The sequence below is a fragment of the Crocuta crocuta genome, unplaced genomic scaffold (genome assembly GCF_008692635.1).
Source record: "Crocuta crocuta isolate KB4526 unplaced genomic scaffold, BGI_CrCroc_1.0 scaffold1, whole genome shotgun sequence".
In the NCBI taxonomy this organism is placed as follows: Eukaryota; Metazoa; Chordata; class Mammalia; order Carnivora; family Hyaenidae; genus Crocuta; species Crocuta crocuta.
In genome coordinates this window covers 3,028,938-3,045,326 of record NW_027527930.1, presented here as the reverse complement: position 1 = coordinate 3,045,326, position 16,389 = coordinate 3,028,938, and the positions used below count along the sequence as shown (strand labels likewise).

At 37.7% G+C, this 16,389-nt stretch overlaps 1 protein-coding gene across 2 annotated transcripts; it reads right to left on the bottom strand.

The window, feature by feature from the left end:
* Nucleotides 1-328: 328 nt before the first annotated feature.
* On the bottom strand, nt 329-16,002 carry AMTN (amelotin). Of its 2 annotated transcripts, XM_077751073.1 has the most exons (8): nt 15,939-16,002; nt 12,724-12,810; nt 11,108-11,173; nt 10,100-10,189; nt 5,333-5,368; nt 4,194-4,220; nt 1,123-1,387; nt 329-425 (listed from the first exon to the last, which is right to left on the bottom strand). In XM_077751073.1, exons 1-8 carry the CDS (start codon nt 15,990-15,992, stop codon nt 415-417), a joined length of 636 nt encoding a protein of 211 aa, XP_077607199.1. In that variant the 5' UTR covers nt 15,993-16,002; the 3' UTR covers nt 329-414. The 2 variants fall into 2 exon arrangements, with proteins under 2 accessions (XP_077607199.1, XP_077607202.1); XM_077751076.1 differs by lacking the exon at nt 5,333-5,368.
* Between the last annotated feature and the right edge of the window lie 387 nt (nt 16,003-16,389).

Genomic DNA, 16,389 nt, shown 5'->3' with positions numbered 1-16,389 from the left:
ATTGCCGAATATCCACTCCGTGACTATAGTGAGTGCTTCCTACTCCAAAGAAATTCCTCCATTGGGAGCATTATCTTAGTCCTGACGTAATGCAGTTTCTGAAAGGGTCCCACTTTCTTCTCTCCCCAAAGAAGAAAGAGTCAGTTTCAAAATAGGTTTAATATGTATGCTTTCCAAGTCCAAGGTGGCATAACGTTACATTTCAAAGACAAATGTATCCATTTAATTTTTTTTCGGAAGTCATTGTTTTCTAGGAAGCATATATTTTCTGAAATTTCAAGAAAGTTTGATAAACTAAGAGTTTCTTCTGATATTCTAGTGTGTCTCAGTATCGATTCCAGGATATGATCAGTGAAAAAGACTCGCATGCATCACCACATTTGAGGCGGCTTAGTTGAAAAAAATTGAACCAGCTTACTGATTTCCTGGAAGAAAATAAAACACTTCTTAAATGTAGGTAAAAGCATATCGGATTTAAACATTTTTACTTGAGATTAAAATTTCTTTTCTAGGAGTAGCCAAGCTCAAATCATTCTTTTGTTGTTTCCGAGGACCTTTGGTTCCAGAGATCTGTACGTGTTAAGTGATTATCTCTGCTCGTTGGTACTTAAAGAGCTGAGTTTTGCAATGTTTCTTAAGTCCCATCTGAAGAGAATGGCACATGTGTTCACCTACCGTGCTAAATCTTGTCTATTCCTATAGTAATTACTATTACTATAGACGGGAAGTATTACTGCTTACAACACTAGGTTAAGAAGGTTCTGTGGCTCACTCATGATCGATGAGTGGACAAAAGTATCATGATTGATAAACTGTGTCTGCTGTGGGGCTGTGAATGTTTGGGGGTCAGAGGGAGATGAGAAAGGAAGAGCACTGTCTATTTCCAAATACTCCCGGACCTAAGATAGGAAGTATGTTACGCCAGGAACTAAATGTCTCCTTTCTGAGTTGATATTGGTAGGCCAATAAAATAATTCCCTCACAATGGTGAAATCAACTGTGAGTGTTAGGTATAGGGGATCCCTGATTTTATCAGGATCTGTATTTTGTTGAGGCAAGACAACTCTGTTCCCACTCTGCAGGTGACTTTCATGAGGCATTTTTCTGGCTCGGAGAATTTACCATTTGGCGGCCCTGTGGTGGTTTCCTGGGTAGTGTGCATGCCTCTTCGGATGCCCGCAGGGGCTGTCACTTCAAAGTCATCATCCGTGTCACTAGGAGTTGGAGAGAAGCCCTCTGGGGTTCCCTGGATGGCAGGGTTCACTCCTGCTTGCCCTGCAGGAAGGATTCCATTCTGCGCATCTGGATTAGCTGGACTGTTCGGCAGGATGGATCCAGGGAATAGGGGCTGGAAAATGAGGCCTGTGAAGATTTGTGGGGCCATTGGCTGGAACGAGGAAGGGAAAATGTAAAGAAAGTCAAAGGACACATTTTAATGCTGGTCAACCAGCCTTTTCTTTGAGGACTGCAAGGTGGGGCGGAAAAGGCAGAATGGAAAGAGTGGAGTCCGGCAAAATAATAAAGCCTGGGCATTCCTTAGAGGAAATGCCTCCTTCTTCCGAGCAAGCCTGATGCTGGTTTCTTGACTACAGTCCCATTTGCCTCAGAAAGGACACATCAGAATCAAGCCAGTCATGGGAAAAGTAATAATGAAAAATGTGTTCATCTCAGGTGTATGTGGAGGTAGAACTAAGGCAGAAAATCATTTATGCTGGGCTCTATCTCTGCTTTTAACCTAAGTTTATAGTCTCTCTTCTGCCCAAACATTTTTAAAGTAATCTAAGGGGAGCCTGGGTGGCTCAGTCAGTTAAGCATCCGACTTCAGCTCCGGTCACGATCGCGGTTCTTGGGTTCGAGCCCCCTGTCGGGCTCTGTGCTGACAGCCAGCTCAGAGCCTGGAGCCTGCTTCAGATTCTGTGTCTCCCTCTCTCTCTGACCCTCCCCTGCTCATGCTCTCTCTCTCTCTCAGAAATAAATAAAACATTGAAAAAATTAAAAAATAATGTAAGATACTAAACATTAATGGAAATATTAATTCAAGTTGTCAGTCAATCTTCATCTCATGGTTTGCATCTCTTCAGGTTTCTTTTGATGTACTTTTCAGAGACATTACAATATTCAGTCAGAAATACTTCTCTTTTCAATTCAGCCATTTCTTTATGCCTTGAGGTTACTTAATGGAATTCCTCTGAATAGGTCTGTCAATGATTTGCACACTGAAAATAAATGTTGCTGTCGCCTATATTTATTTATTTTCCCATGGAAAAAAATTACTGTAAGAAATTCCTCTTAAGAAGAAATAATTTAGTATAAACTGGATTTTGAGAGAATTCAGGTAGAGACTTTTTCTCTGAAATCCCTCAGCTCTGATAATGTTGACAGTGAATGAGAAGGGCTGAGGGCTTGAGCTTAATTCTTAATTGTAAATTTGTGTAAGAATGGCCTGAGGGGGCGTTTGGGTGGCTCAATAGGTTAAGCATTCGTCTTTGGCTCAGGTCATGATCTCACAGTTCATGGGTTTTAGCCCTATATTGGTCTCTGTGCTGACAGCTCAGAGCCTAGAGCCTGCTTTGGATTCTGTGTCTCCCTCTCTCTCTGCCCCTCCCCCACTTGTGTTCTACCTCTCTCAAAAATAAACATTAAAAAAAATTTTAAAAAGGACTGGCCTGAGAAATTTATTTAAAAGATAATTCCTAGGCCCCATTGTTAGAGACATTCTGATTGAGCTGTTCTAGGGCACAATCCAGAAATCTGCATATTTTATGAACACCTTGAGTTGTTTGATTTGTAATCCAACGTTAAAGCTTGGGAAACACTGTCTTAGATTTACCAGGTTTTGAAACCAGAATTAGACTTCTGCCAGATGAGAGACAGGAATGGAATACAGATGTTTTCAAGCTGGGGGTCATGGCATCTATAGGTTTGAAATAAAGAAGGCAGTAATGTCCATCATTAGAAAATAAGACAAAAAGAATAGACTATAAATTACCAAGTGCATTCTCTACAGTAAGGGTAAAAATATTATTTCATGAAGAATGTTTGTGTGTGTGCATGTGTGTATGTGTGTGTGTGTTAGCTGCATGAAAAACATAGCTGTTTACCATGAATTTTACTGAAAAAAAGTTTGAAAACCACTGGTATAGTGAATAGAAAAATGGCTTTCGATCCAAATCTACTGTTTCTTGACATTGGACCCTAAGTTGCTTGAGTTCTCTGAGCCTCAGTTTCTTTACCTATAAAATTGGGTTAAAAAAATCTGTTCTTTGTGGAGCTTCTGGTTGGCTCAGTCCATAGAGCATTCAACTCTTGATCTTGGGGTTGTGAGTTCAAGCTCTGTGTTGGCATAGAGTTTACTTTAAAAACCTGTACTTTGTCACTTGGTGAGGATTAAAGGCAATATATGTAAAAGATCTACCAAGGTGCCTGTTACACAGAATTGGCGTAATAACTGATAGATGTGGATGTTCATATACCATTATTGCAGAACAGCCCCGTTGATTTTATTTGTGAACAATCTAGAAAATCTCTACCTTTTTCATAATAGAAAGATTTAAAAGAAAACCTGTCTTCACAAATACTGCCTCACTCTTAACTTCAGTGTCATGTTTTGTTTTTCTAAGATGACTTAACGGGAAATGTATGTATAGAAGTGTCTAATAGTGGTAAGATGAGTTTTATTTAGGTTCAACCCTCTAGTTACTTATGTGTATAGGGAAGAGTTTATCCATCACTATAAGATGCTAGAAAAAGAACATATTTTCATAAAGTTAAAAATTTAAGCCAAGAGAATGAATCTTGCCTGGAATAAATACTAGTATGTATATTATTCTACATTGCATGCCTTTTAATAATTTAGAATCCTAGATTTTAATCTATAAAGTTTAAAAATAGGCACTGGGTTTCCAGGTAAAATTGAATAGATATCAATATAGGGAAAACAGAAGCTAAGTCAAATGAATGGGAAAGTAGCTGGAAAAGGATAGTGAAATCTTCAGGAAGACAAAGGGTAACTTAATGCAAGGACCTATAAAAACGTTCAGTTTACAGCAGCATGCACGAGGGATAGGGGGTGTGGTCAACAGAGACTGTGTAGGGACAGAAGGCAGGATTGTGATAGCAGGGAAAGTAATTTGAAAAGCTAGTAATTTAATAATTATATATTATATATATTTATAATTATATATATTTATTACCAATTCCTCTGAGCTTAAGACAGCACCCTAAAAGGAAATAATAACACAAGTTACTAGACAAATTTTAATATATTTGAAGCAAGATATGTATAACATAACTTAAAAACTTAAAATGCTTATAAAATTTGTAAAGAGACAATATTTTAGCTGCCTCTATGACTTGTGTCACATAATTCAAGCTGGCATATGATATTGGACTGCTGACACTTATTATCTGAATGATGTGAAGTCTTCTGCATTTAAAAAATTATAAAAGTTTCTATTATTACTTAATAAGTAATACATGCACATTGGAGGAAACTTGGAGAATGCAGAAAGTAACAAAGAAAAAAAGTATTAACAGCCATCGTACAGAGTTGGATGGATTTTATTCCAGATGTTTTTCACACGTCTTTTTTACATAATAGAAGTTATGTCATTTATATAATTTGGGTCTTAATTTATTTTAATACTACACCAATAATCATTTAACCCTACTAGTGACAAAATCAAAAAAATATCCTTTTTGAATGGTCACAAAAAATTTTTTTATGTTGCACCATTTACTCAAACATTTCCATTTTGTTTAAATTGAAATCGCATCCAATGTTTTTCTCTACTACAAATATTATTATTTTGATTAATATGTTTGTAAATAAACCTTTGCTGTATTTCAGATTATTTCATTTGAATGTGTTCCCAGATGTGGAATTAAGAATTGATATGAACCAGGGACTCAGTTAAGCATCTGACTTCAACTCACATCATGATCTCACTGTTCATGAGTTCAAGCCCTACATAGGGCTCTGTGCTGACAGCTCAGAGCTTGGAGCCTGCTTCAGATTCTGTTTCTCCCCCTCTCTCTGGACTTCCCCTGTTCCTAGTCTGTCTCTCTCTCTCTCTCAAAAATAAATAAACATTAAAAAATATTGTCTTTAAAGGTTGTTTTGAATACTGAGATAGTATATAACAAATAACCAGATGCCTAGAACAGTGCCTGGTACATAGTAAATGCTCGATAAGTATTAGCTCATTACTAACAGTGTTACACAGCACAAAGTAAATCGGAAACTTGGTAACAATCTGGTGAATTGAGTCAGGGTGGCATATTTCACACTAAACTGATTTAAAATAAAAATCACATTGCAAAATAATCTTACGTGGGCTCCAAGGTGTGCTACAATAACTGGCAACATCTGAAAAAGAGTGAAAAATTCAATAAAAAATATGTTCAAAGCAAATGATATAAATCTAGAGGCTTCCTTAAAAGTATACAATATTCCTTGAACAAATGTTTGTTACCAATGTATGAGCTATAATCATAGAGACCCATAGAGTTGGATGGGAATGGGAACTCATCCAATTTGTAAAAAGCAGATTAGACCCAGAGGGATTTAGAAACTCATCCAAGGCAGTACATTAAGGGGGTAGAAGTTACTAAATTGGATGAACAAAAAATAATTTTGGTCTCCAAACTGAAAGTTATTACAAGTAAAATAATGATGATAAAATGCCTGTGTTTCTTTTACAGGGCACCTCAGAAGATACATTAAAAATAGGATTCTAAAATGCAAAGATTGACTGAAGAAAATATATTTTGTCTCATAATGGTTACCTGGAAATTTTGCTGTTAAAATAGAGCACTGGTAGAAAATGATGGATGGTAGTGTTCTATCATCTTGATACTGGCAGTTCTTAGAAATGAGTGAGAAATACTTTACTGGTCACTGATAATCACATACATGTTATTGACGCGGAAAACAAAGGCAAAAGAAAAGTAGATAAAATTAAGTTTCCTTATAATCTGCAGTCCATTGACAAATACTTGAAGCTGGCAGAGCTTCACACACCTATAGGAACTCCTTGTCTTTTTTTTTTATTTTATTTTTTAATGTTTTATTTATTTCTAGGAGAGAGAGAGAAAGACAGCGTGAGCAGGGGAGGGTCAGCGAGAGTCACAGACTCTGAAACAGGCTCCAGGCTCTGAGCTGGCAGTCAGCACAGAGTCCGACCCAGGGCTCGAACCCACGAATCGTGAGATCATGACCTAGGCGAAAGTCGAAAGTCAGACGCTTAACCGACTAAGCCACCCAGGCGCCCCAAGAGCTCCTTGTCTTAATGTTAATGCTTTGCTAGAGGAAAAAACAACCTTAGCGTGACAATAGCTAGGGCTCCAGGGTCTTGTAAGTCTTTTTTAACATAGGAAAACCTTTTGGAAACTTGCTTTCTCTCTGCCCCTCACAACTTAAAAGTTTACAACCAATAGCTTCTTACAGTCCCCAGAACAGCCCTTTCTGCCCTCAGTCCTGTCCCTGTGCTTTAATAAAACCACTTTTTTGTACCGAAAATATCTCAGGAATTCTTTCTTGACCATTCACTCTCCATCAAATCACCCACTTCAAATCACATCATTATGAAGTTTTGGTTGAAAACATTTGGGTGAGGTGTTGGCATTCTCTGGTACTCTAAGAGTTAACCTAGAGTTTGCCCAAGAGACCTAGCATTTTAGGTTTATTTTTATTTCTATAGATATTCACATAGTGTCATTAAAGTCATCAAAATGGGGATTTTAATACTAACCACACCAAAAGATGTGGAAAATCTTATGAAACAGACTCTTAACTTTGTTTTTCCCAAGATAGTTGGCACAGTAATACCCATAATGCCAAAAGGTACATGCATTTAACTATATACATTTAGGAAAAAGTTTACTGTCAATCAGTTTCTTGGTTACTGACCGAAAACCAAACTAATATCCAGAATGGAGATGGGAAAGTGGGTTGAGGGGAGGGGACACTCAGGATTGGAAAAATAGCATAATTAAATTTCTTCTTTAAAGGTCAATTTGAAGGAACAAAAAGATACAAACAGGAAACCAAAGATGTGTAAAAAAAAAGTTTAATAAAAAGTAACTTTGTTATTAACCAGTGTAAAATAAGGAGAAAAAATTTTTATTAGTTTTTGGTAGAGAAATTGTTTGAAATAAAAATAGCTAACAGTGTTTACTGTGTGGTAGGCACTGTTCTAAGTGTTTTATGTTTGTTTGCTAATTGAATTCTTATAACAGCCCTAGAAGTAGGTTCAACTTTAATTCCTATTTTAAATCATGAGGATTGGGTGCCTGGGTGACTCAGTCGGCTAAATGTCCGACTTCAGCTCAGGTCATGATCTCACATTCATTGGTTCAAGCCCCACGTTGGGCTCTGTGCTGACAGCTAGCTCAGAGCCTGGAGCCTGCGTTCCATTCTGTGTCTCCCTCTCTCTCTGACCCTACCCTGCTCATGCTGCCTCTCTCTCTCTCTCTCAGAAATCAATAAAACATTAAAAAAAACTTAAATCATGAGGAAAGTGAGCCACAGAGTGGTGAAGTAACTTGACCACATATGTAGTAACTAGGGCGCTGGAATTTGACCCATATTTTGTGGTTCAGAAGATCACTGTGGTTTTTTTTTTTTAATGTTTACTTATTTATTTTGAAAGAGAGAGTGTGCATGCAAGCAGGGAAGGGAAAGAGAGAATACCAAGCAGGCTCTGCACTGTCAGCATGAAGCCCGATATGGAGCTAGAACCCATGAACCCTAGATCATGACTTGAGCCAAAATCAAGAGTCGGATGTTTAACTGACTGAGCCACCCAGGTGCTCCTTGGAGTTATTAACCATGTTGGCCTTGGGTTGATAAATGAGAGCTGTGGACATGTGCCCACATGTTTCTGGCAGAGGATATAAGCTACTCTGCATAGGGAGAGGCAAGCTCCAAGGGGCTGGGGCAGCACAGAGTCAGGTATGAGGACCCTTGGTGGTGGCATATCCTGGAGACACTGAAGAGTCCCTGTGGAGAATGGGAATCGATTTATATTATTGCATGTTGGGGAGCATGCAATGTCAAACTCACTCTACTGAACCTTCAGTAACATCTGTAGTGCTGACTAATCCTTTTGACTCCAGTGGATGTTCTTTGGTGAATTTGAAGATGTACTAAATTGACTTCAGGGTTGGAGCAGGGCAACGATTAAAACTGAAGCTGGGGAGTTAGCATATGGATTATATCAGGGTCATGTGTTAAAGAGATTCTCATTTAATTTGCCTGTGTCTCTAGTCTTTTCAGTCTTTTTCTAATATATCTGTAGGAAATAAGCACTTACTGATAGACAAGATACATCTCAATATTAAGAAATGCAAAAATTAGTTATGTCACAGAATATGACAAATATGATTAAATGAAGCAGTATAGAGTTTCTTGTGTTATTTTGGACAAATGAAAGTACAGAGAAAGTACTCAGTTGCCTATGATATAAAACTTAAATTGAGCAACTTAAAATTGTTTTGTCAGTTAAACTTGGCTTTGATTATAATTACTAATTAATTTAAACTCATTCTTATTAAGACCTGGAGGGGTCCATAGTGGTAGGAAGATGGTTAGAATGTATTGGCCCATTGCTTTATTCATGTTTCTTAATTTGGGAATGTGTATTAAAAGTCTTACTTATTAGTATGCCTTTGGACCCACAAATTCTATTCCTAAGAATTGGTCCTAAGAAAAGAAACATTGACATGATCAAAGTTAAAAGATATTCACTGTAATATTGTTTATAGAAGCGTTATATTGTTTTTGGGCAAAAAAACACAATTTTTGCAAATGATGGAATGCTAAGCAATCATTAAAAACCATTTTATTAGTGAATATTTCAAACTACAAAGGCTAGTCAAAATATATTAAGTGAAGGAGGCCTAGGTGGCTAGTTGGTTAAGTGTCTGACTCTTGATTTCGGCTCAGGTCACGATATTATAGGTTTGTGGGACTGAGCCCCCTGTCAGGCTCTGCACTGGGTGTGGAGCCTGCTTAAGATTCTCTCTCACCCTCTCTCTCTGTCCCTCTCCACCCCCCCCAATGGATGAAGAAACTTAAAAAAAAATCCATTAAAAATATATACATATATAAATTAAGTAAAAAATTAGATTGTAGAATATTAGAAATAATAAGAACATGTTTTCTTTAAAAATGTACAGTACTTATATTTTCTTTAAAAAAATGTACTTAAATGTGTAGAAAAAGGACTGGAAGTTCATACCCTAGAATACTGACAGTGTTTATTTCTGGCTGATAGGATTGTGAGTGAATATTCTTTTCCTTTTGCTTTGTATATTTTCCTAATTCTGTATAGCTAACACCAACTGTGTATGTAATATAGAAAAATGCTTCTACAAAAATGAGACCATTGTGTGGAAATGATGGGGACTGAGTTCATGTGTTACCTATGAACAACTTAGTCTAGCTGTAAAGGGATCATTGTGGTTTTCTCCAGAGTCATTAAGTTATTTAGAGAAGTTTTAAAAAGGCAAAACTTGGGGCTTTGTCTGTAGTTAAAATGCAACACTTCTGATAGGAGTGATGTGCCATGTATGTCATTTATATCTTAATGGGGGAGGGTTTTTCAGGGTTTTTCCTGAAAGCAAGTAATGATGGGAGGGGAAAGGGAACTAGGGAGTCATTGGGTCCTTGCAAGGAAGCATGAAAAAAGGGTACAGAGATTAGATTTGCTGGGAATAAACTTTATCCATCTCTTGACTTTTCCTTGGGACGATTGTGGTCACCCAGGAAGTTCTCAGCAAGCAAGAAAAGAATGCTGCTACCTCTCAGAATCCCCCCTTATATTCTTTACATTTCAGTCTTCTCCAGCTCTTCATAGTTTCCCTGTTTCCCACTACAAATGTATTCCAGAGAGGGTATGCGGTGGCGGGCTCAGCTTTCCTCATATGTTTTCCTCAAGAACCAAATTGTCAAAGGTGTTTTATGTTAAGCTGGACATTCCTCTGTAAATTTCTGGGTGAAACTTTTTTTTTTTTAAAAATTCTTTCCTCCCCTTTAGGCTTCTGCCTGATAGAAAATGCTCCCCGATGTTGAAGTGAACTCCTGTTTTGAACTTACTTGGGGTTGCAGTTGCTGTTGTGTGTTCAGTCCACCCAGGGTCAGTGGGATGGTCTGGGTACCAGGTGCTAGTACTGCAGAAGGATGTAGCTGTAGGGCAATGAAAAACATTGTCATTGTGTTGTTTCAGGTTGACCATTCAAATAACCAAAATGTATTTACCAAAGTTAAAATATGTTTAAAGGGAGGATTTGCTATGCAAATATATTGCATTTAGTATGCACACATGAAAAATAGTATGCAATGTACTACTGCCTTAGGAAGTAGGTATAGAGATGAAGTTCAAAGACTTATTTAGTCTACTAGTACAGCCATAAGGTCCAGAACTAACCTTTCCCATATTAAGTTTTTCTTTGGCATTTAACCCATTTTCTTGAGGATTACTTAGGTGATTTTATCCTCCTTTCCCCCTTTTGGCTATAATAACAATGGTTCCTGGGATTTTTTGATAGCTCTCTCATAAAAAAATTAATTCCTTTATAGGTATCCCCATAAAAATTGTGAAGGTGACAGTGAAATATCTAGTCTGAATGTGGTTTAATATTGTGTTTAAATTTGCCCACCTTAATCAAAAAAGGAATTTATTATGTTTCCTCTAGGAGAGTAAACCATACAGATAATCCATGAGAACCATGAAGATCTTTCTACCCCTTCTAGTTTTCTCTTGTCAGGGTGATGATAGTGGTCATAGCATTTGCGTGGCTGTGTGAACGTTGTAGGGGGCAGTGAGGAAAAGATGTTAGAGGAATGTGCAGAGGAGCTTGAAGGGGAGATAACAACTAAAGCAGTAAAGACATGAGAATTTGATCCATTCTTTCAGAAACCCTCTTCCAAATAAAACTTTGAATGATGTATTGAATAGCATCTAGAGCTCCTACTTTTTTGTGTTTTCTTTCAACTTATCTACAATGAATGTGTGTGTGTATTTGTGGATACACACACATGTACATTAAACATTAGGTATTGAATTTAACAACGGATATTAAAATGATATAAAAGAGTACTTACCAGCTGCAGATCTGACCCCAGTGTGAGCATCTGTGTCAGTGGTATTAGATTTAAAGAGGGGAAGATCTGGAGGGCATAGAAATTGATGTGAGACCAGAGCTTGTCTGTTTCCACCATGCTGTCAATGGCAGATATACTCAAGTACCTATACTCCCATTACAGGTGGATTTAGGTAGATTTAGGATGAGGGGAAATGGAAGTGGCCCTCAGAGATGCCTTAGCCATGGCACAGTTGGTTAAGTATCTAACTCTGGATTCTCTGGATAAAGCCCTGTCTCAGGCTCTACACTGACAGCACAGAGCGCTTGGTAGTCTCTCTCTGCCTCTTCCATGCTCACACACTCTCTCTCTCTTAAAATAAATAAACATTTGAAAATGTGTAATTTAGTCTTATTTCTTATCTCATAATAAATTATACACTTAGTACTTAATTTCACATAGCTAATTTTGTCTTCTTTTTCTTAAACGGCATCCCCAAATTATATAAGCTTCGGGTTCCTTAGAGAGTGAGATGGGCTCCTGACTTGAGTGTTCTCTAATGTCCATAGACTCAGATGTGAACTGTGGACTTTGGTGTTATTGTACTATTTCACAAAGTTTAGAGGTAGGTAAGGAGGTATCCTTTATTTATTTATTTATTAAAAACATTTTTTAAAAAACATTTATTTTATTTTTGAGAGAGAGAGAGCACAAGCAGGGGAGAGGAAGAGAGAGAAGCACAGAGGATCTGTGCTGACAGCACAGATGCGGGATTCAAACTCTTACCCTGTGAGATCATGACCTGAGCCGAAGTCAGTGCCTAACTGAGTGAGTCACCCAGGCACCCTCTTTTTTCCTTCTAACTTGTGAAAAATCACACTTTTTACCAAATTTTCCATCTTTAAAGTGAATTAATGGTGCAGATCCTCATTATATTCAGAATCTTAACCATTCTAGGATCATATGATATAAAAGTTTGGTGCCTAAGTAGAAATGAATCCATGTATTTATTACCCAACTGGAATTTTAATTTTAGTAATTTTTTATAGTATAACAATGCCAACCTTTTATTTTAGCAAAATAAAGGTTAATGGCTTGTGGCTTCAAGGAGGGATCCTTTAGAGAAGAACCAGGGTTGAATTGAGAAGTGGAAGCCAAGAGACAATGCAGTTTTCAAAAATATTTAAATATGTTCTGAAGAAACAGGTTTTACAGTAATATCAGCTTATCAGTAACAATGGAACTTAAGAAAACTATAGGAAATATGCAGTTATTTTTATAGATTGCCTCTTAATCCCTGCTAGCTCTGGCAGATACCACATATGACATACCAAATATGTCAAGTACTTTCAAGTATGTCACAGCATTGATGACCAGGCTTTATCAATAGCTGTAGCAATTGCTTTACAGAGTTTACTATTGGTTGCTAAACAATAAGAAAAAAGAAAAAGAATGAAGATATTTTGCTTTTCCTGCTCAAAATTTTCAAAAAGTATATTAGTCCTTTTTTAATCTTCCCCAAAGAAAACCTTTCTCTCTTGTTTGGGCATAAGGCTGTAAATCTTGATTTAAAATTCACTAGTCTTAACATGTTTCCTTTGTTGATCTGCAAATGCTCTGCATTATAGGACTCTTACCTGATTTAGCTGCTGTTGGGTTAGAAGAGTTGCCTGATCTGGAGCCAGCTTTGCTGGAGGAAGTCCCGAAGCAAGGTTGAGCTGTGTCTGCAATGAACAAATATGAGAGGAGGTAGAGATGTGTTTGAGGTTTCATATCCATTTATTTCCAGGATGTTACAAGTTGTTCCAAATGCAGAAATGTCTGCCTTTAGGCTCTGTGTGTTTCTGGAGTAGTTTTAATTCTATGGAAAGTTTGGTGTGTGACAGGGGATGGAATTGTAGAGTGGAAAAATGTGAGGCCAGAGGGGTGTGGTGGGGAAGGGTCTACGGTGGGGTCGGGTGCATGGATTTCTTGTGGTAGTTCCTAGGCTTCCTTTTCTTTTCTGTGATGGCCTTCCCCATTTTTTAGGCCATGAAATACACACTATGCACCTTAGCTTTGTAACATTTACTTTTTCCCAATGACTGAAGGTAAGCTGCCATAACTTCTACTACATTTTCATGAAGCTTCCTGCTTCTGTCTTGTGCCTGACAAATCATTTCATGTAATGGAGATTCAGTCTCCTTCTTGGCCTCCTAGTGTATTAAGAATAACCAACTTGTGTTCCTGGGTGACTCAGTCAGTTGGGCTTCTGGCTTCTGGTTTTGGCTCTGGTCATGATCTCATGGTTCATGGGTTTGAGCACTGTATGGAGCTTTGTGCTGATAGTGCCAAATCTGCTCGGAATTCTCTCTGTCTCCCTCTCTCTCTGCCTCTCCCCTCCTCTCTCTCTCTCAAAAATAAATAAACATTACAAAAAATAACCAACTTGTAGGGGTGAAAATGTCTTTGACATCCACATCACCTAGTTGTATGGTTTTGTTCTGTAGACGAGGAAACTAAGGTCCACAAAAGAAAAGTGACCTACCCAAGGTGACATGGTGAATAACAGAGCCATCTGGATCCCTGCGAGTTCCCTTAGTCCTTGAAGAAATAAATCCTTTTTCATTAGCTTCTCTGCATTCAGGTAGACGCTCCCTGACCAGGTTGGTTCCAGTTTGCCTATGCTCCCAGCTGCATCCCAGAGGGCAGTGCGGCATGGCCCTCCAGCATTGTGTCAGCCTTCGGGTAACTTGGATATATCTTGAAGCTTCTATTGGTTTCACTCTGGGCTTTTCCCTCAGTTGTAAGAGGTAAGTTTGACATTATGTGTCCTTACAGGTCCCTTTAAGCTTTAAGATTATGTAAGTGTCCTTTTCATCCCCTATAATCTATTGTCAGCCTGGCAGCCAGAATGGTTCTTTGAAAACAGTAGTCTGGTTCTTTCACTTCTCTGTTCAACCTCTGCATTGACTTCTATTTGCACTCAGAATAAAAGCCAGAGACTCTACAGTGGTCTGCAAAGTTCTTATGCCCCGGGCCTCCAGTGTCTCTCTGAACTTTCCATCTATCCCATTTCCTTTTGCTCACTCTGTTGCTACTGCCATCCAGATGTTTGCTCTCTTTGGGATGGATAAGACTCACTCCTGCCTTAAAACCTCACCTCCACCTGTTGCCTCTGTCTGGAATGTTCTTAACCCAGACATCGGCTCATTCCCTCACCTGCTTCAAGTCACAGCTTGTGTTCACCTTTTTATTGGTCAGGGTCACTTACCCTGGCCACTCTCCTAAATATGCAACTTGTCCCATTACCAATGTGTACCCTATTCCCAAGCTTTGGATCTACTGAAAACAATCATTAGGCTGTTTGAAATGTCCACATTTAAAAATGGATTCATTTTTATACCTTTATGATAATTTAATACATTCATTTACAAATAATAAAAAATTCCTTGTCCATGTGTCCTGATTTTTCATTTCATAAATATCACTACTATACCTTGTAGACATGTCAGTGTCACCCACATCCCCTGCATCACTCACACTCCAGCTGCTCTCACATCATTGGCTGTTAGTAATCTGCATTAACCTGCATGCCACTCTTCAGTCAACCTTGCATGATAGCTGTGCTCCCGGAAAGGTTTATTTATCTTGAGTTTTTACAAATAGTATGATAATTTAAATATCCTATAGACACCCTATCTAGAAGAAGTTTTTGGTAAATTTATTTAAAGTGAAAAATCCATGTTTTTCAAAAGAATTACTAATTTACCTTGTTTCAAATTAATCTTTTGTGGACAACTTTAAAGAGGGACATAGGTATATTTGGAGTGAGAAGGGGAGATTGATTCTATCCTCTTCCCATAAGATCACCCTGTTCATCTTCTTCATGGAAGTAGTCATAGTTATAATTTATAATTTAACATTTCCTTAAAAATATTTAATATCTACAATCCTTGTGAACACCACGGAGGGTCATGTCTTCCCCTCCACCTCCCGCCATTGTATCTTCAGCAACTAGCAGAGCATCGGGTACATAGAGAGTTTTCACTAAGTATTTGTTGATTGTATAGGTGACTATTGATGCGTCCAGTGAGCTCAACTCAAAAATTTTTTTTTCAGTTCTTCTATTTCACGGAAGATTTCTTCTAATTTTTTCTCAGTGTACATGCTCAAGCAGCTCAAATGGTCAAAGGTAAGTCCATCTAGAGATCCAAACCCCCCCATGTATGTCTATAAAATATTGGAGGACAATTGATGTATGTGTTCGAACTCTGCTGCTTTTACTTTCAACAACTCGTTAAATGTGAATGTATTTTTTGATGAAATGTTCTAAGTAAAAAACGTTGGCCACTTTTTAATATTCCCTTGATGTTGTGCAATTTTAAAACCTTTTTAGAGTTTATGTACTTGCACAATTTGGTAGCCTTTTCAGAGTTTACATAGTCTACATGTTTCATGCTTCCAATTAAGAAAGTCAGAAAAATGTAGTTTACCTCTTTAGTCATGAGAAAATAATTGATCACAAAGAAAGTCTCAAATTCTTTTTGGAAAGCAAAATAATATCCACTTTGAGTAGGTATAATTTAAGGCATTCCTCTCCCCCCGCCCCTTAGTTTCTACCCTATTGTTACGTTTAAATGTAATTAAAGTTCTACCATGTTAGAGTGAATGCATTTTTAATATCTAAGTATCTGAAATATGCACTAACACCATATTTATCATTATTCACTTTGAGAAAATAAAAACAGAAAACGAAGGGAAGGGATCACAGGACAGAGAAGTTTTGATGGAATGCAGGAAGAAAGATAGGTCTACAAGTGGAGGGTGCTGCTGAGGCTGGTTGGTAATAAAATAAAGATGCTGCACTTACTGGTAATGACTGAGTTGATCCTAGAAGATAAAGCAGTAGAATCACCGTCTTCATGTTTCAAAATGCTGCCTATAATAACAAAATAGTGTCACTCTTTCACTCTATTTTTCCCCCTTTTCAGAGAAGATCCTTAAAAAAAGTTCTATTTGAAATATGATCAGTTGATGTTACCTTTCTCTCCACTTGGGAAAATGTACAGGTGAAACAATATTCAAAGTCCAGTTGATTTCTTCAGTTTCTTTGGTGACTAATTTTACCCTTGGATGACTTGTAAATTTGTAGAAGGAATTTAAACTCAATTCCAGGAGGCTGGCAACTGAGAGACCAATCAGGACCTAGCTGTCCATGAAATCATTTGGTTTCTTTCACTTCCCAACACTTCATTAGGTGAGTTATTAGCTGCAGACATCATATTACCCAATGTCTACAGTTTGAATAGAGGGTATTTCAG